General features: G+C 47.6%; 1 protein-coding gene across 1 annotated transcript in view; it reads right to left on the minus strand.

Moving 5' to 3' along the window:
- The window catches only part of Reep5 (receptor accessory protein 5), a 28,170-nt gene extending 11,562 nt beyond the window's left edge, over nt 1-16,608 (minus strand). The window contains exons 1-3 of the mRNA XM_021150597.2: nt 16,351-16,608; nt 15,553-15,646; nt 39-177 (exon numbers count right to left, since the gene is read on the minus strand). Coding sequence (XP_021006256.1) covers nt 39-177; nt 15,553-15,646; nt 16,351-16,468 — 351 coding nt within the window. The 5' untranslated portion in view covers nt 16,469-16,608. The remainder of the gene's footprint in view (nt 1-38; nt 178-15,552; nt 15,647-16,350) is intronic.
- Between the last annotated feature and the right edge of the window lie 1,055 nt (nt 16,609-17,663).

A 17,663-nucleotide genomic window follows, 5' to 3' on the forward strand; every position in this document is an offset into this window, starting at 1 on the left:
CGTGTGTGGAAGAGAGGAGCCGTCAGATGCCACCGTACCTTCAGCATGTAGTAGAAGGGGAACCAGGACAGGAAGAGATCGGAGAAGAATTCTGCAATGCTGAACACACCATACACCACCCAGTACGTCAGCCACTGGGTGTCATCATCTTTGTTGGGACTCTCGATGGCTTTCATTCTGAAAAGCAATGTAAAAGAAAATACACCACCAATTAGTGAGAGCCACTCCTCCTTCACAGTCTGTTCTCCGACACCAAAACCTCAAGCAGATGTAGGAGCTGTGGCACACGTGCGCTCCAGCTCAGGGGGGGGGGGCCGGCTGGGGGGGGGGAGGGGCAGGAGGATCTCTGTAAATTCCAGGCCAGTCAGGGATACATAACGAGACCCTGTCAACATCATCTTTGTTGGGACTCTCGATGGCTTTCATTCTGAAAAGCAATGTAAAAGAAAATACACCACCAATTAGTGAGAGCCACTCCTCCTTCACAGTCTGTTCTCCGACACCAAAACCTCAAGCAGATGTAGGAGCTGTGGCACACGTGCGCTCCAGCTCAGGGGGGGGGGGGCCGGCTGGGGGGGGGCAGAGGCAGGAGGATCTCTGTAAATTCCAGGCCAGTCAGGGATACATAACGAGACCCTGTCAAAAACAACTTTTAAAACCTTCATAATAGCCTGTAGGGTGTTTCTTGTCGTTGCTGCTGGTTTTTTGTTTTGTTTTTAGAGGAAGAACCTTAGCTTAGAGAAGACAGGCAGCATTGGTACAATAGCACAGCCTGGGTACCTAGGACACCTCCAGAGCCTGTGCTCACTCCACTGTAGAGAGTCATTTTCTTAATTAGAAAAAAGCCACTCACCATCAGACTTGACAGCGCCTAGCAACATGTCTGGTATAAAATGTGCATTTCATGTTTGCTAAGTACAATAGGAGATTGCAATCTTATTTCTTTCTGTAAGGTACCACAGATCTTGCCCTGTGCTAGGAAAAGCCAAGGTCCACAGGTCCTGGAGCATAAAGAGCAGAGAGAGGCCATAGTCTCAAAGTGTAAATTCCAGAAGGCACTCTACTACCCCCCCCCCTTACTGGGGCAGAGGAGGGACCACCAGAAGTGAAAGTCTGCTGGCTCATACCCCCCCAGAGGAGTCGGTAGAACACAGTATCTAGTTCCTTCTTGAGACCTACTAACTCAGGCTGTGGAAGGTGGCAGACAGCCACATGTTCTCAGAAAGCTGTACCGAAGCCAGGTGTGCTGGCACCTGCCCTCGGGAGGTGAGAACAAGAGAATCTCAAGTTCCAAGCCGGACTGCTGTCTCAAAAATTACAATAAACAAGAGAGGCTGGGCAGATGGCTCAGTGGGTAACGCAGAGAAGTCAGGACCTGGCCCAGATGCCCAGAACATAGCCATGTAAAGCTAAACCCAGTACAGTGTGTCTAATCCCACCCTATGATGGCAGATGGGAGGCGGGGACAACCATCCTCAAGCTCACGGGCCAGCTACCCCAGTGGACACACTGGCAACAACGAGCCCCGCCTCACCTGATACGGTCCTCTGACCCCAACGGGGGTGCCAGGGTAAGCTACCCCAACACACACACACGCACACGCACACGCACACCAAACACACTAAGATTTAAGAAGAAAAAGAAAGCAAACTGTGCAGCTGACCGCACCACAGAGCCAACTTGACAACCATCATCAGATTCCGCCTTCACAGCTCCACCCTACTCTCTTCTAAGAAAGAAAACCCCAGTAGCCATTGTGGTTTCTAACATGCTGCAAGTGAAGGGCAGCTACTGATTCCTGCACTGACTAGAAGGCCAAGGGAAAAGGCGCATAACTCCAGAGACATTCTGGAGCACTCTCAGTGGTGGCTGGCAACGACTGTGACTCTCTGCACAGGCCTGGCCTCATCGTAAGTGGCAGACACTGATCCTGAACTCTGAACTCCCGGGGTAAATATTCACAGCCTCTCTGGACACACAGTGGCCTTTAGGTCCATTACTGTTGCAGCCTACACTGCATTTTCTGACCCGGAGCCTGACCACCTCTGCTTGGCACTGTGGCTTCTGTGTTCTCTGTCCGAGCCTCACACCATGTTCTGGGTGGGAATGGGGCTTTACCTCCATAGAACAGATGGCAAGAAAGAAGCTGGACTGTGTGAGTGACAGGCAAAGCTAAGGAGGAAAAGATGGTCTGCTGCTCTGGGGAGCCAGGAACCCTACAATTTCACAGACCGGAATCAGGAGCCACAAAGGTCGAACTGGAGGCATCTCAAAGATGAATTGCTAAAATTCTCATATATATAAATTATACATATATATAAATTATACATATATATATATATATATATATATATATATATATTTGCTGTACAGCTGACTCTGGCCTTCAGCTGCTCATCTCCTGCTTCTACCTCCCAAGTGCTGGGTTGTAGGACCGTACTAACATACCTGGTCATGCTAATGTGTGTGTGCATGTGTGTGTGCACACATGTGTGAGCATGTACACCTGCCTGCCTGCGTTTTCGAAAATGAAGATCAAAGAGGTCAAAGTGGTATCAAAATTATTCTAATTCATTAAAATTATAAGATTATAGACGTTCCACACAACACATTTTAAAAGGGGGAATGGACTAAACACTTTTTTGTTTGTTTGTTTGTTTTTGTTTTTTCGAGACAGGGTTTCTCTGTGTAGCCCTGGCTGTCCTGGAACTCACTTTGTAGGCTAGGCTGGCCTCGAAATCAGAAATCCTCCTGCCTCTGCCTCCTGAGTGCTGGGATTAAAGGCGTGCACCACCACGCCTGGCTTAAACACATTTTAAATATTCTGAAGCCTTTATAACAGATAAAAACAAAGATATCCAAAACGTAAGATATGGAAACATATTCTAATTTGATGCTAAAACACAAGTGAACAAAGAAAGGCTGGGTCTGTGTGTGCAGACAGACGGAGATGGGTATCCAGAAAGATTTCAGAGAGCATAAAATCAGTCCTGAGCACTGGGACAGCAGGATTTTACTTCATTAAATGTCTCTGTAATGAACATAGTGCTTTTGGGGGGAGGGGCAAGACAGGGTTTTTCTATGTAGCCCTGGAACTCATGGTAGACCAGGCTGGCCTTGAACTCAGAGATCTGCTTGCCTCTGCCTCTGGCTCCTGAGTGCTGGGGTTAAGCGCATACATTGGCGATCCCTGGCCTAGCCTGGTGCTTTTTAATAACAGGGACAGAAGGTTTCATTTGGATACACTGAGCTACAGACTACACCTCTGAGGCTCCTTCTCTCTGGGGCTTTGTAATAACCAAACACTAAAGTGAACATGCTCACCTGACCTCTCTCTTGAGGAACTAGCTAATAGATTTCCTTATGAACAGTCTTCTCCAACAGTGACACAGTCTGTGCTTTAGGGATTAAAAGGTCTTTGATATATACACATAGAGAGAAGAGAGGGTATAACCCATCAGATGAAATGAAATCATTTGAACTTTCTACTTAAACAAAGTAAACTACCAAAAACTAATTACAGGTGAGGATACCCGGGCACACTATAACTGGCTTTGCAATCACTTAACCAGCCTTCCCCAGCCACCCATTCTCACCTTGGGGGCAGGGAAGATTCATTCTTTCTGGGCATTAGCTTGCTCATCTACCAAGTGGCTGAGAAACCTTACTGCATTGCTGTGACAATTACAGTAGTTAGTATAATGTATTTATAAACACTAAATCGTACAGAATAAATAGGTCCATAATAGGTAATAATTATAGTAATTTTTATTAGAACTCATTGGGAAATAAGCAATTAAAGAGAGAAAAAAATCAATAGTCCCTGGCTAAGATCTGGTACAGGAAATATCAGTAAGGCTGAAAGGAGAATAGAGAATTGTCTATGGATTTTAAATATACCCCAAATTCTAAGAGGAAAGAGGTCAGCTGAAATCCCCAAAGGCCCGTGTGCAGGTTAGAAAATTTTTGAACACTGGTAAAACACTCTTTGGGCCAACTCTGGGAGATATACTAGGGAAATTGTTTTCTTTAGTATTGAACTGGTACTGACCCACACACAGGGCACCCATGAGCCTCTTGCAGCCCACGGGGCTCCATAGGTGACACTGGCTGAGTCCATTCCTTGCTGGCTCACCTACTTGTTCCTAACTCTGAATCTGTGTTGGCTTGGGTTTTGTTTTGTTTTGTTTTGTTTTTGTTTTTTGAAACTAAGCCAAGAACCGAAGATGTTAAAGGATAACATCAAAGACATGAAGAAAACCAAAGTGGAGATGGTCATGAGCTACCAGTCTTCTCTCCCTGCCCACCCCCACCCCCAAACTAAATGCCATTAGAGAGAACAGAAAACATTCCCTGATCCAGACATGACTAAGCTGCACCGCTCAGGATTCAGGTGAGACAGAGGTGTCCACCCACGCTTAGATGTAACACACTCCTCTCTCTAGTAGGAATGCTAACTGTAGACCTGGCTCTGCAGAGAGGGAGGGGCAGGTGGGAATTTCTGGTTTTCCTGTTGAATTTTACTGTGGATCAATAATTACTCTTCAAACCAGGCTACTTTAAAGAGAAAAGTCTGCTTACAAACTAGACATTCTATACCGTATTTTTAAATCTTACATTACACTATGCTGTTTAGTTTGGGACTTTAAGGATGAGTATTGTTTTCTTTTTTTGTTTAGTTTTGTTTTTGAGACAGGGTTTCTCTATGTAGCCCTGGCTGTCCTGTAACTTTCTCTGTAGACCAGGCTAGCCTCGAACTGAGAGAACTGCCTGCCTTTGCCTCCCGACCGCTGAATTAAAGGTGTGTGCTACCACTGCCCAGCTACATTTTTTTTTTCTTTTTAAAAAGATGGGTCTCATGTAGCCCATGCTGGCCTCAAATGTAACCTGTAACCAAGGCTCTCTCTGACTGATCCTCCAGGCAGCCTGGTCTCTTGGGTATTGTGATTGTGGTGTGCCCTATCACAAGTGGTTTCATTTTAGCTGTTTTGATGAAGACAGAGTTTATCTTTTCCTATCTGCATAATACGGATGTGCTAATAGCATCCAAGATTATATATACTGCAGTCAAAATCTCTAACTGGCACCAGGGCGCTGAGTTTGTGAAATGGTGGACACTGTCACCATTAAACTTTCACAGCAACATTACTGCATCAGAAGTTCTAGCAAAGCCCCAAGCCCCCCTCACCGCCCAGTAAGACCCCCCCCCCGCTCCCTCCCTGGCAACCATTCCTTCCTCGTACAGCCACAGCACGGTTTTGTGCAGGTAACTGGCAGAGATGCCTTGAACAGGAGAAAAAAACCAGTCTCACCCCACTGTGGTAATCCCGTGCCTTGTTTGTTCAGGAGGCACCCGTGACATGGGAGGGAAAGATGCCTGACAGCTGAAGGACAGAATGTCCCTGCTGGTAAAATGAGAGACCCTTACAGCTAAAACCACTCCCCTCTCCCTCTTCCAGCCTGCTAAGCAGGGGTCGCTCAAGGGTGCAGCCCTACCCAGCACATGCAAGTCTCTGCATTCAACCCCAGAGCCGCACACACAGATCACACTCGAAACCAAAGCAGAAGCCGGAGGAGGAGAGCCCACAGCAGCCTCCACTTGCTCACTCGCTCTCAACAGAGCATTTGTTCTCGGCCAGCACAACAGAGTTTCAGTGTTTACATGTCAGCTGTTGGCCTATTCATTTTCTCCATGTCCTTCTCTTCTCCCAGACACGGTCGCTCTAGAGATAAATACAGCAGCAGCACTTGGAAGTATCAACAGGCTTCACGTTCTTTTCTTCGATTTTTTTTTTTTTAGAATACAGAGAAATGAATGAAGTAAGTAAGATCTTCAGTTTGTTTGTTTTCCTGAATTACATGTGCACCAGTGTGGATAATGTGGCCTGGGAGCCCACCACAGATTATCCGGTACAGCACAGGTGACCTAATTGCACTTGTCCCCGTGCCACAGTCTTAAGTGGTTCTCGGCAGTCTACAATCAAACATTTAAGAAGTCCCAGAGCTACTGTGGTATCTCACGCATGCAGTACCCAGGAGGGAGGCTGGGATGAATTCACAGCCAGTCTAGACTACATAGTGACACCCAAAATAAAGGCAAAAGTTCTTCCTAATCCACCTGTGTGCATGCTTGTGGGAGAGGGGTCTACCACAGAAAGTCAGCGTTATGGAAAACAAACCTCAACGGAGATAAAACCAAGTTTAAAAAAATGGATTCAAGTTCTTTTTTTGCTGTGCCTCCTGGATGGTAGGCCACGTCAAGATGAAACTCAATCTCCTTCCTACTCTGGCTGCCAGAAACTCACTGATGCCGATGAGGATGGCAAACCATACAGCCTGCGAGAAACCATGGCAACAGAGTAGTAGCTGCTGATGCTTGGGGTGAGGAGTGGAAATGATCCCTGGTCCAAATCCGTGCCTGATAGGAAAGCCAAGGCATCTGAGTGCGCCTGCTGGAGCCAGGGCCTTCTTGTTAACAGACCAAGGAGAACTGGAGATAGGAAGCCCAAGCCTGCTCAAGGCTGCATTGTGGGTGCCAATCTGAGTGTTCTAAGAGAGTTTGCCCTAAGAGACAGGGGGTGGAGGGTACTCCTGGACTGACAGGTATCCTTGTCCTTCAGTGGTTGGGGTCCCAAAGAGCTAGCAGAATCTACACACTTTCGTAAAGATGATCATGTCTGCCAATATGGTGTCAAACAGTCCTTAAAAGAGGGTAAGAAGCCAGGTCCTGTCTCTTGTGTCCTCCAACCCAAAGGTGGGCATATTGCTCTGAAGAAACTAAGGAAAACAAGGAGGAGGCTGCAGAACAGGCTTAACTTTTGGCCAAGAATGAAGGAAACCAAAGAAGACCAGGAACAGATGGACAGGAGCAGCGGGCCATCCTCACAGAGCTTCCACGCCTGAGTAAGAGTCGACCAAAAGTTAAGGCTTTACCAGGAGTGAGTAAATCATTGGCGTTTGGGTCCTCCACCCCACAAAAGAGCAAAAGAAAGTGGACTTAAAGTACAAACCTTGCTAGTCCAGGTTGGGTACTCTCTTCTAGGAAACAGCCTGTTCCACTGAACTGAAGCAGGACGAAAACCCAGGCCACACACACTCACAGTGCTGAAGCCACACACACTCACGGTGCTGAAGCCACACACACTCACAGTGCTGAAGCCACACACACTCACAGTGCTGAAGCCACACACACTCACAGTGCTGAAGCCACACACACTCACNAAGCCACACACACTCACAGTGCTGAAGCCACACACACTCACAGTGCTGAAGCCACACACACTCACAGTGCTGAAGCCACACACACTCACAGTGCTCTGAAGAATAAAACCTTACAGTTCTTTTCATCTTTGGATAATGATGTCTTTAACATGTGGGTTAAGCACAGGAAAAAAATAACAAGAAAAAACAAAAATTAGTCAGGAGAAAATTAATGAAAGAAAACAGTATTTGGGAATACTCATAATTCCTAAATTGCCTGAAAGTTCCATGATGTAAAAAGTTAGGAAGTCCTAAGTATGACTAGGTTGTTTTCCCTTGTTGCCATAAAAAGAAGGATCCTTAATGCCTGCTTCTGGGACTCTTTTTTTCTTTTCTTTTTCTTGTTTTGTTTTGTTTTTCAAGATAAGGTTTCTCTATGTAGCAGAGCTCTGGCTGTCCTGGACTCCATTTGTAGACCAGGCTGGCCTCGAATTCACAGAGATCCATCTGCCTCTGCCTCGCGAGTGCTGGGATTAAAGGTGTGCGCCACCATGCCTTGCCTGCTTCTGTGAATCTTTACACACAATACCATTGAGTTTTATAAACATAGGCTGGAGCCCAGCAAGATGGCTCAGCTACTGAAGCCGGACAGTTTGAGTTCCATCCTCTGAGGCCACATGTGAAACAGAGTGCTCATGTCTTTAATCCCAACCCCATCACCCCTACCAGAAGACTGCAGTCCCATCAGCCAGACACTCACACACAACACCCTGTCTGAAACAAGAGAAACTCTGCCACAAAACCAGGCCTGAGGAGAGTGGGCTGGAGAGACGGCGTGACTAAGAGCTTTCTGCTCTTACAGAGGACCTGGATTCGGTGCCCAGCACGCACATCAGGTGACACCTCTAGAATCCTCAGGCCCCTGCCCTCACATACATACTCTCTCATATGTACACGTGTACATGTGTACAGTTTAAAACAACAAAAATACACTTTAAACAAAGCAATGAAGTCTAAGGAGCAAAACAGATGTCCTCTGATCTCTACACATGTTCATTTGTTCACTCCACACCCTCACTAAATACAAATATATATATATAATTCTTTTTAAGTTGGGCTCTTTGCCCAGAAGTAACACACCTTGTAATTATTTACTCTACATTAGCAGGCCTCTGAAGTCTCACACCCAATACACTTAGGCACATAATTCATGTGCCACTCAGAAACAAGTCACCTAAAGTGAAGAATATATCTTCAAAGCACAGGGACAACCATTGTCAACAAAACCAAAGGCTTTATAACTATAACCTCTATGTCAAGTGTGGTTTAACTTTCGGCCAAGTGTGATGGGACATGCCTAAAATCCCTGGACAGGAGAACGGAGGCAGGGGGATAATGAGTTCCAGACCAGGGAGTTACTCGTTAAGACTCTAGGAGCCAGGGGCTGGGATGTGTGTCAACAGCGCAGCACATGCACAGTGTGCGGACCGGGGTGGCAAGTTAGAGCTACATGACAGGAAACAGAAAAATTAATACCACTTCCAGCTCATGTTCACAAAACTCGGCAGATGCCCCCAGTGTACCGGGCAGGGGGTGGGGGACCTTATCTGAGAGATGCCGGACATCCTGCACAAAGCTAATGGGTTCAGAGCTGATTTAATAAAAGGAAACATTAACACCGGATTTTCTTCACTACATAAGGTTACGGCAAGAATCTACAGGACACACAAAAGGTCATGTGGGACGCATCTGACTGAAATCCAGACCAGAGACCAGGCTCCTTGGGCTCTAAACCAGTTCCCACAAACTGATCAAAGCCTTGATGAGGCTGCTGTTACTTCTGCCTCCTGTCTGAAAGAGTGGGAACTGCCATCACGCTTACATAGCAGGACCGTTCTGAACACTGAATGAGCTGTATTAGTGAAGGCCTTAACCAAATGCTCAGCATCTGTGTACGAGTCAAGTACTTGGGGCTGGAGAGATGGCTCGGCAGTTATGAGCTATTACTGCTCTTGCAGGGGACCAGAGTTCCATGTGGAACCCTCAGGTGGCTCACAAGCGCCTGTAACTTCAGCTTCAGGTGGTCCAGCACCTCTGGCCTCTTCCAGCACCCATACCATGTTCACATAGCCCCGCACAGACACACAGTTTAAAATAATAAAAATAAATATTTTCAGAAAAAAAAAAAGTCCTTTTTGTTTTTAAGAGCAGGTCTCATCCTGGCTGGGCTAGAATTCACTATGTAGACCAGGATGGCTCCACCTTTACAGTGCTGGGATGAAAGGCATACGTCATCATGCTCAGAGAAAATAAAATTCATTATTCTGGTGCCACGAGTTTAAACTGGGCTGGAGAGCATTAGGAAAACAAAATAACATGTCCCCAGGGTGGATGTGAGATCTCAAAACTTCTAAATACAGATGCCATCGTGATAACCTCTAAACATACTTACAGTCTGTGAGATTAGCACTAACGTGGCAAAGGTGGAGTAACTGAGGGCTGCAGGGCAAGCCTGCCCTCCAGCCTCTGTATAACCTTAGGAAATCCATCATCTCTATCCTCTCTCTTCCTCCTGTGTGTGTGTGTGTGTGTGTGTGTGTGTACACGCGCACGCACACAAGTGCGCACAACCTAGGCATAACCTTGAACTCCTGCTGTTTCAGGCTCCACTTTCTAAGTGCTAGAACTGTAGGTGTGTGCTCACCATGCCTGACCACAGAATAGCATTTCAAACTAAAAGGGGTTGTGTATTAGCTCAGTGGTGGAACCCACAAGGTCCTGTGTTCAACCCCCTACAGAAAGAGAACAAAAACTAACCCACACTCAACACTAAAGGACCTTGGTTTGTACCTGACCTCTAAGGCTGAACTCTGGCAACTCGGGGCAGAGTAGCAGCCTGACTTCTCTAAGCACATAAAAAAATAAAAAGAAAGGCAGGTGTCTGTGCAGAATTGTAAACCAAAAGCTTTCTGGGTAGGGCAGAGAACCTACCCTCCCTCTCCCTGCAGGGCAATAATAAACATAGAAACCCACACCATTAGACTTTGCATCATGGTTCCACTTGTATAGAGAAGCAGGGTCAGGACTCACGGCCAGCGTCACACCGCCAAGGGATCTTTGTAGATCTCAGGCAACAAGCTTTGTGTATGAAGATACAGAGTCCAATTCTCTGCTGGTCTCAGGGCCTCTTAATGAAGCACTGCCATTAAAAGCAGGACTGCACAGAGTCACAAAGGCCCAAAGTGCACGATCCCACCTATGTCCATGCACAGAGCACATTAGTTGAGACAGCTAAGGCTACCCAAAAGTAGAGAGGGGAGAAAGGAGAATAACCACTAATGATTTCCTTTTGGGGGTGACAAAAATGTTCGGAACTAGACAGTGGAGATGTTTGCACAGATTTGTGAACGTGCTGGCCACTGAAGTATATACACTGCTACAGGGGAAGAAGAGGTGGGTCTGTCTCTATAACAAGTTCCATTGTTGGCCGGCCTTTTCTTATCAGTGAGATGAAGGTAGATCTGTCAACAGCTCTTGGTAACCTAAAAGGCTGGGATTGGCTTCCAGACAGCCTAGACAGGGCGGCCAGAATGTCTAAACACAGAGAATAGGGGGCTCAAAGAGATTATGTGCACAGAAAAACACAAGACCCCCGGGAAGAAGGCCCGTGGGTGGGCACTAGCTCCCCGCTCACCTCTGCTTCCATGCTCCAGCATTCAGAGTCCTGACCTGGGGCCAGAGGCACCTGAGCTGCGCCCACGAATTTCTCAAGGGGGGGTGAGTAATGGAAAAAGGCAGGAGGCCAAATGAGCTTTTCCAAACTTCATCTCCACACCCTGCAATCTGTAGGCCCAATGCTGACCTTTAGATGCAATCTCTATGCCCTCTCCGATGGTGGCACAGGAGAAGTCTGCATGCGCCTACCTATGGTGCTACAGGGGAAGAACTAACAATAACTAAAGCTGAAAGGCGGAGAAAGAAGGAAATAGGTTCTGGTTGACTTTTTAGCAAGATCACCAGTCCCTTCCGGAGGTCTCGGCGGCCATTGACATTTCATCTGGGAAGTGCTATCATGTGACCCTTACTTAAGCCCTCTCTCACACAATCAGAAAAAAATACAACCACCTGAAGGGAAAGGTGCACCGCCCTCAGGGTCAGCCATGCCCTCTGCACGCCCGGACCCCTTTGGCACCTGCCTCTTCTCTGTCATTCCCAGGCACTCTTCCCTGTCACAGAGCCAGGTGGCAGTGGCTAAGGCTGCCACCACCTCAGGCCATGGCCCACTATACTTCTGCCAGGCTGGTTCCAGCTCACTCCTCAGGTCTTAAATAGCACCGCAGATAAATATCCAAAGAGCCGTTCCTGTTACTCTCTACTTTCCCTATATCTTGCCTGCTCACGGTCAGACTGCTGACACAGAAGGGAGAGTGTATCTATCTCATTCCAGGCCATATCTAAAGGGTGACACCGGCCCCTGGTGTACGGCTGGACTGACATTTGCTAAGCAGATGAACCTCAGATTTGAAGATTGAATATGTGGGGGACTGAGGAGCACAGTAGGGGATCAGAGGACGACTGAGTGAAGATGACCACGGCTTCTGGATTTCCATACCCCACAAATCAGTTTGATGGAATCCAATACCCCATAGCCTAAGACATGGGGACCTTCAGAAGGTGACTAGGTTATAAGGGTTCTGACTGATGTAAGCAACTCGAACAAGTCTGCTCTCCTCTTCTGCCACGTGACTACACCACAGGTTGATGCTGTTTATGAAGCACAGAACAGCTGTCAGATCACCAAATCAGCTGGTGGCTTGCAGTTTTGGAATTCTCAGCCTTCAGAAGTAAGAATAAAAAACCAACCTCACTCACAAATCGCCTGCTGTTAGGCTAGCCCAACCAGACTGAGACATGCAGAAACACGGTGGGGTGTGGATGTGGGTGTGAGAATATGCACATGAGTGTGTGGGTTTATGTGCCTGAGGGCCATGCAGAGGCCAGTGGAGGACTTCCAATGTCTTCCTCTATGTGTCCTTGAGACAAAGCCTCCTAGTGAACCAGCAGCAAGCGTTCCGTCAGCTAGACTGTAACCAGCGAGCTCCTGGAATTGGCCTACCTCAACCCCACAATGCTAGGGAGGCAGTGAATGAACGAAGACCCCACTTTTTATGTGGATGCTGGGGACTCACTTTGCACAGCAAGCACTCTGACCCACCGAGCCATCCCCCAACCCCTAGAAACAATGAGCTGGGCATTACTCAAAACCATCATTGTTAAGGATTTTCTTTCTTTAAAAACAAAAACCTGTACAATCTCAATGGCTACACAATGAACAGACTTGATTAAATTAACACTGACTTGACTGTTTACTGACTGCAGTCTGTATGCCTTGTATTGTGTACAAACACATTTTTTTTTTCTCTCCTCTCCAACACAGGGCAGAGCACTGAAGAAGTCTCTAGCCGATTCTCGAGAACAGAAGCCATTTTCTGCCACCTTCACACTCACAGGACGCTTCTGTATTGTTCCCTACTGCTGCTCTGAACCACAGGCTCCCAACACTTTCTGAGCACTAGAACCCCTTCAAAATTATAAAAGATTGACAAGTCTTTCAACCCNCCCNCCCCCCCCCCACGAGCCCAGGCCATATCCCTGAGCAATTAGAACAGGACCTATGGGGAAGACCCAGACAGCCATCAATATGCCTGTCCCTCAGATGACTCCAGTGGCTATCCAAGTCACACAATCCTATGCTGACTTTAAAGGTGAAAAAGTTGGACCTACAGAAAGGCGACATCATACACTCACACCGGCGGGCTGTATGCTCACTGAGCACTGCTTTCTGAACTTCTGCTTAAATCATTTAAGTGTCTTTTATTCTGTCTTTAGTGTGTTTTCTAACTCTTACTGAAATGTACTACAAATGTCACTTTGTCTCAGAATATCAAAACTGTGAAGAAAGTGTATTCACTTATTGACTAAATCCTAAAACTTGGAAAATCCCACCCAGCTCTACTCTTTAGAAGTAACAGGATCTGCTGTTTGAACTTCTAGCAACAGACAGAAACATTTAGCATCTTGTGAGTAAGGAGAGCCTGTAATACCCTGTTGATTATGTAGCCAGTGAATGTATGAACGAAGAAATAATACGGCAACTTAAAAACCACTGTGAACTATGACTGAGGATGGAGCAGCCTAAGATCACCTCTGGTCAGAGAGAAATAGTGGCTCCACCCCACTTTCAGTCACAAGCACAACAGGAGCAGCCAATGCCCTTTACTGCTGAGCCCAGACCCAAGAAACACTTAACCCTTTACAGCACACATACAATGTGTCAATGCCAACAAAGGAGCTCATTTCTCATACAATTATATATCAAGTAGCCCTGAAGTAGCCATGCAGTCTTTTTTTAAAGTCCATATTCTTGGGGAGGACTCATTGGGAAAAAGGCTTTCTGTCAAACCTGATAGCCCCAGTTCAATCCCCAGAATTCAGAGGGAGGAAGAAGAGAAACAACTTTAAACCACACAGTCCCCTGTAAAACAGTTACAAGTAAGATACACACAGACAGACATAGTCAGGTAGAGGCTAATACCATAGGGTAATTTTGTTACCACACACAGTGACCTACTAGCTATTCTGAATCAAGGTTGCATATCCCCATTTAACATTAGAGATCACGAGAAGGGCTTCTCTCTTCCTTTACCTGCAGTGAAAGCCAAACCGACTGTTCCCAGTCTACCTTAGTGATCCTAGGTACAATTACAAAACCCAGATGGTGCAGGTAACACCGGGAGAGTAAAAACCCTTGTCAACTTGAAGCCTGAGGGATCTCCAATGTCACAAGCAAGCTCATCATGCCAGCAGCTGGCCTTTGTCCAGAACAACGAACTTCTAAAAACAAATCTGGAAGACTAGCCAGGGTGACACTGCCTATAACCTTAGCACTGAGGAGATCGAGGTGGAGGATATCCTTGGCTACACAGCAAGTTTAAGGCCAGCCTGGGCTACTTGAGACTGTCTCAAAAAAAAAAAATGAAACAAAATACAAATAAAATCCTTTTTTCCCTTCTAGCATATGCTAAATTCCAATCTGGCCAATGATAGTCAGGTGGTATAAGAATATTATCTTGTGTCTTAGCCTCCAACTGAAATGTTTTTACCTTTTGTTTTTATCACTGTGGTTAAGAAGATTAAGAGAACAAGGATGAAACCCACCAACTTAGTTATAATATAAAACAGAATTCATTAATGGAGATATACAATTCTGATTTGAACAGAAATTAAGTTATAAAATTAATATCAGTAGATCCTAATCTTAGGATACATTTTTTAAATCTAATTACATGAATAATTTATATTACGAAGGAGTTTTGTTATGAAGGTATTTTATAAGATTTGTTACAGTGTTTCCAAATTTGCTTTTGATATTTGGTCCTTGGGCTCAGACAGATGGCTCAGCGGTTAAGAGGGCTGGCTGCACTTCCAGAGGGGCCGAAAGATTCCCAGAACCCCGTGATGACTCACAACTGTCTATAACTCCAGTTCCAAGGGGTCTAACAATCCTCTTCAGGCCTCCTCCAGCACCAGGCACACATATGGTACCCAGACATTGGCATGGCATAACACACACACCCACACCACTTTTTTTTTTACACACACTTTTTTTTTTAATTAAAAAAAGAATAGCCTTAATTTTTTGCCATTACCTTTCCTCAAGTGGCATGGAGGCCTTTGGAACTCAGAGGACAACTTGTTGGAGCCTGCTCTTTCTCCCACCGTGTGGCTGGCTGGGAATGGAACTCAGGTTGTCAGACTTGGGGCAATCATCAAACCACTGAGCCATCTCACTGGCCCAACAGTTAGCCTTTTTAAAATCAAAAAATTAATCCAGGCTGGTGACTCATGTCTGACATCCCAGTACTAGAAACGCAAAGGTGAGATCAGTCTTTGATACAAATCGAGTTCCCAGCCAATCAGGCCCTCATTTTAACTCTGAATGAATTAAGTTCTAACTGATTGGGTTTAACTGAACAAAAACATATGGTGGAAATAACCAAGTCACCAATGGGATGCAATTCACTCGCAATAGCTGCTGAGCCCCACATTTTGTGCAGCCGAGATAAAGTCAACTCCACGTCAGTATAATCTAATATAAAACACATTAGGCTAGCTGATAGAGATCAGGGAACAAGTTAAGGCTTCCCAAATGTGTAACCTTAGGCAGTAGTACCTTGACTTTAAGGTGCTTCGAGTTCTATGTCAGGGACAAGGACTAAACAGCCCCAAACAAGCCCTGAATGGGGATATGGTTGTGGAAGGGAAAGTGCGGCCGCAGGGTGAGTCACTTACGAGATGTAGGCTGGGTATCCGAAACCTATCAGGTTGCAGAGGAGAGAGGCTCCATAACCGAACACCAGATACAAAGCCACCAGTCCGATGACACCTGGAGACAGGAGAGAAGTGGGTTGGGTGGCAGGGCAGATATTCTAAAGGGACAGTCCCCGCCCACAGCCATACTTCGCCGTTAGGCCTTTCCTAGGCGGTTTTCTCCTGCCTCGAATACAGGAGAGAAACAACCACAAGGAGGTCGGTCGGGCCTGCCCATCGTCTGGACGCCGTTTTGGTTGGGGACACTGGAGAGTCCTCTGCCTCTCCTCCGTAGGCAGAGCGACCCTGGGCTGGGTATTCTGAGCAGTCCCCTGCCTCAGCTCCCTGGGATAGGGTCCCTCTGAGCTGAGCATACCGAGCAACCCCGGCCTCAACACCCTAGGGAGAAGGTCCCGGCTGGTTTGGGCACACCCAGCAGTCCCCTGCCTCTCCTTCCTGCTGGCTAGCCCGCGGTTTCCCCCTCCTCGGAAGCCCCGCTTGGCTAGACCTGGCTCCCGCGCGCGGGCGCACGCGAGGACTGTGCACGCGAGGCCCGGCTGCCGGGTGGGGGTGGGGTCCGGGACGTGAAGGCGAGCTTCACCCCGCTAGACACTGCGTCCAAAGCTGTAGGTCCTGGGACACTCGCGGCCGGCAGAGGCGACACGTCAGCGTCCGCGCGTCCCGCAGTCTGCGGCTCCCAGGCCCCGCTCCACGCGCGAGGAGCCTCCCGCCCGTCCTCTGTCCCTGCCCCGGCGCCGCTCCCGGGGACCCGCCGCCCACCGAGCGCGATGAAGCTCCGGTTCACTCCGGTCTTGGCCTCGAGCTTGGCCAGGAGATCAGTCATGCAGTTCTTCTCATGCAGGAACCGGTCGAACCTCTCCCTCATGGCTGCGGACATGGCTGGGCCGTTCGCGCCGCCCGGGATGCTCCGCAGCCGGCTGGACGCAGAACCCAGCTGACCGGGGCGGGGTGGGGGCGGGCGGTGCCGCAGCGCGTGCACGAGGTTCCCGGGCGCGCGCCCCGCGCTCGTCCCCGCCCTGCTGGCGCGGACCCCACCCTGCCCCTGCCAAGCGCTCACCGCAGCTGCCACGCCCTACCCGGCCCACAGTGCTGGGGCTCCGCTGTAAGCAGCTGAACCTGCCCGGAGTCCGCCTGACTTTTAAAATCCAACCGGTGCACCTAGACAGAAAGGGGCGGGTGACCTTAAATGCCTACAACCGAGTAAGACTAGTCTGCTGGACACCCTGCTGTGCAAAACCTTCGAAGACATATTTAACCTAAAAATGGAAATGTGTGACGGCCCTGAGCAAGTCAGGGTGCAGGCCTGCTTCCCTCCTGTGCCAGGACTCAGCGTAGTTTTGAAAATTCCCCTGGAGAAAGCTCACATGCCCTCCTCTAGGGCACACTATTTTTCAAACATGGTAGTCTAGCCTCCTGGTGGGCTATTGTTACCTTGAGATCTAAGAGAAAGGAAGTGTTTCCTAGCAGCTACCAGCGAAGTGGCAATCTTCACTTCCCTAAATGCACAGTTACCCGGAAGATGAGTGTGAGCCGTGGTGTCCAGGTTCTTCCACATAAACCTAGGCTCTAATGGTCTTTTACCCGAATTTCTTCAGAACACTCCTTCTGAAGTCGCCCTTTCTCCTACTCTGCCAAGTTTTCCTCATTGCATAAGACTCAAAGGCCTTGGCAGTGTAGCTCCATTTCTTAGCAGAGAATGCGAGGTCTCCTGCACAACATTCTTTCTCGGTCCTAAACCCTCCACTTGTAGATTGAGCTATTGTCTTCCATAGGAATGAGTAGATAGCTTGCTCGATCCGTATTTCTTATCTGCAAGTTCCCTCTCCTTTTCCCCGAGGGTCTTAAATGAACTCTTTCAGCTACCCCCACCCCAGTATCCAGCTAATCACTGAAGAAATTGAACCATAAAGTTAATAGCGTTGTTATGAAAGCATCCACACCCAAATGCCCATTACCCTACAATTACTTTTCAATGTTGCAGTCAGAGGAACCAAATGTGGGTCAAAGCCTGGCATGGTTTTGCATACCTTGTAATCCCAGCTCTTGGAAGGCGGGAAGGATCGGGAGTTCAA

Source organism: Mus caroli, chromosome 18, assembly GCF_900094665.2.
Source record: "Mus caroli chromosome 18, CAROLI_EIJ_v1.1, whole genome shotgun sequence".
In the NCBI taxonomy this organism is placed as follows: domain Eukaryota; kingdom Metazoa; phylum Chordata; class Mammalia; order Rodentia; family Muridae; genus Mus; species Mus caroli.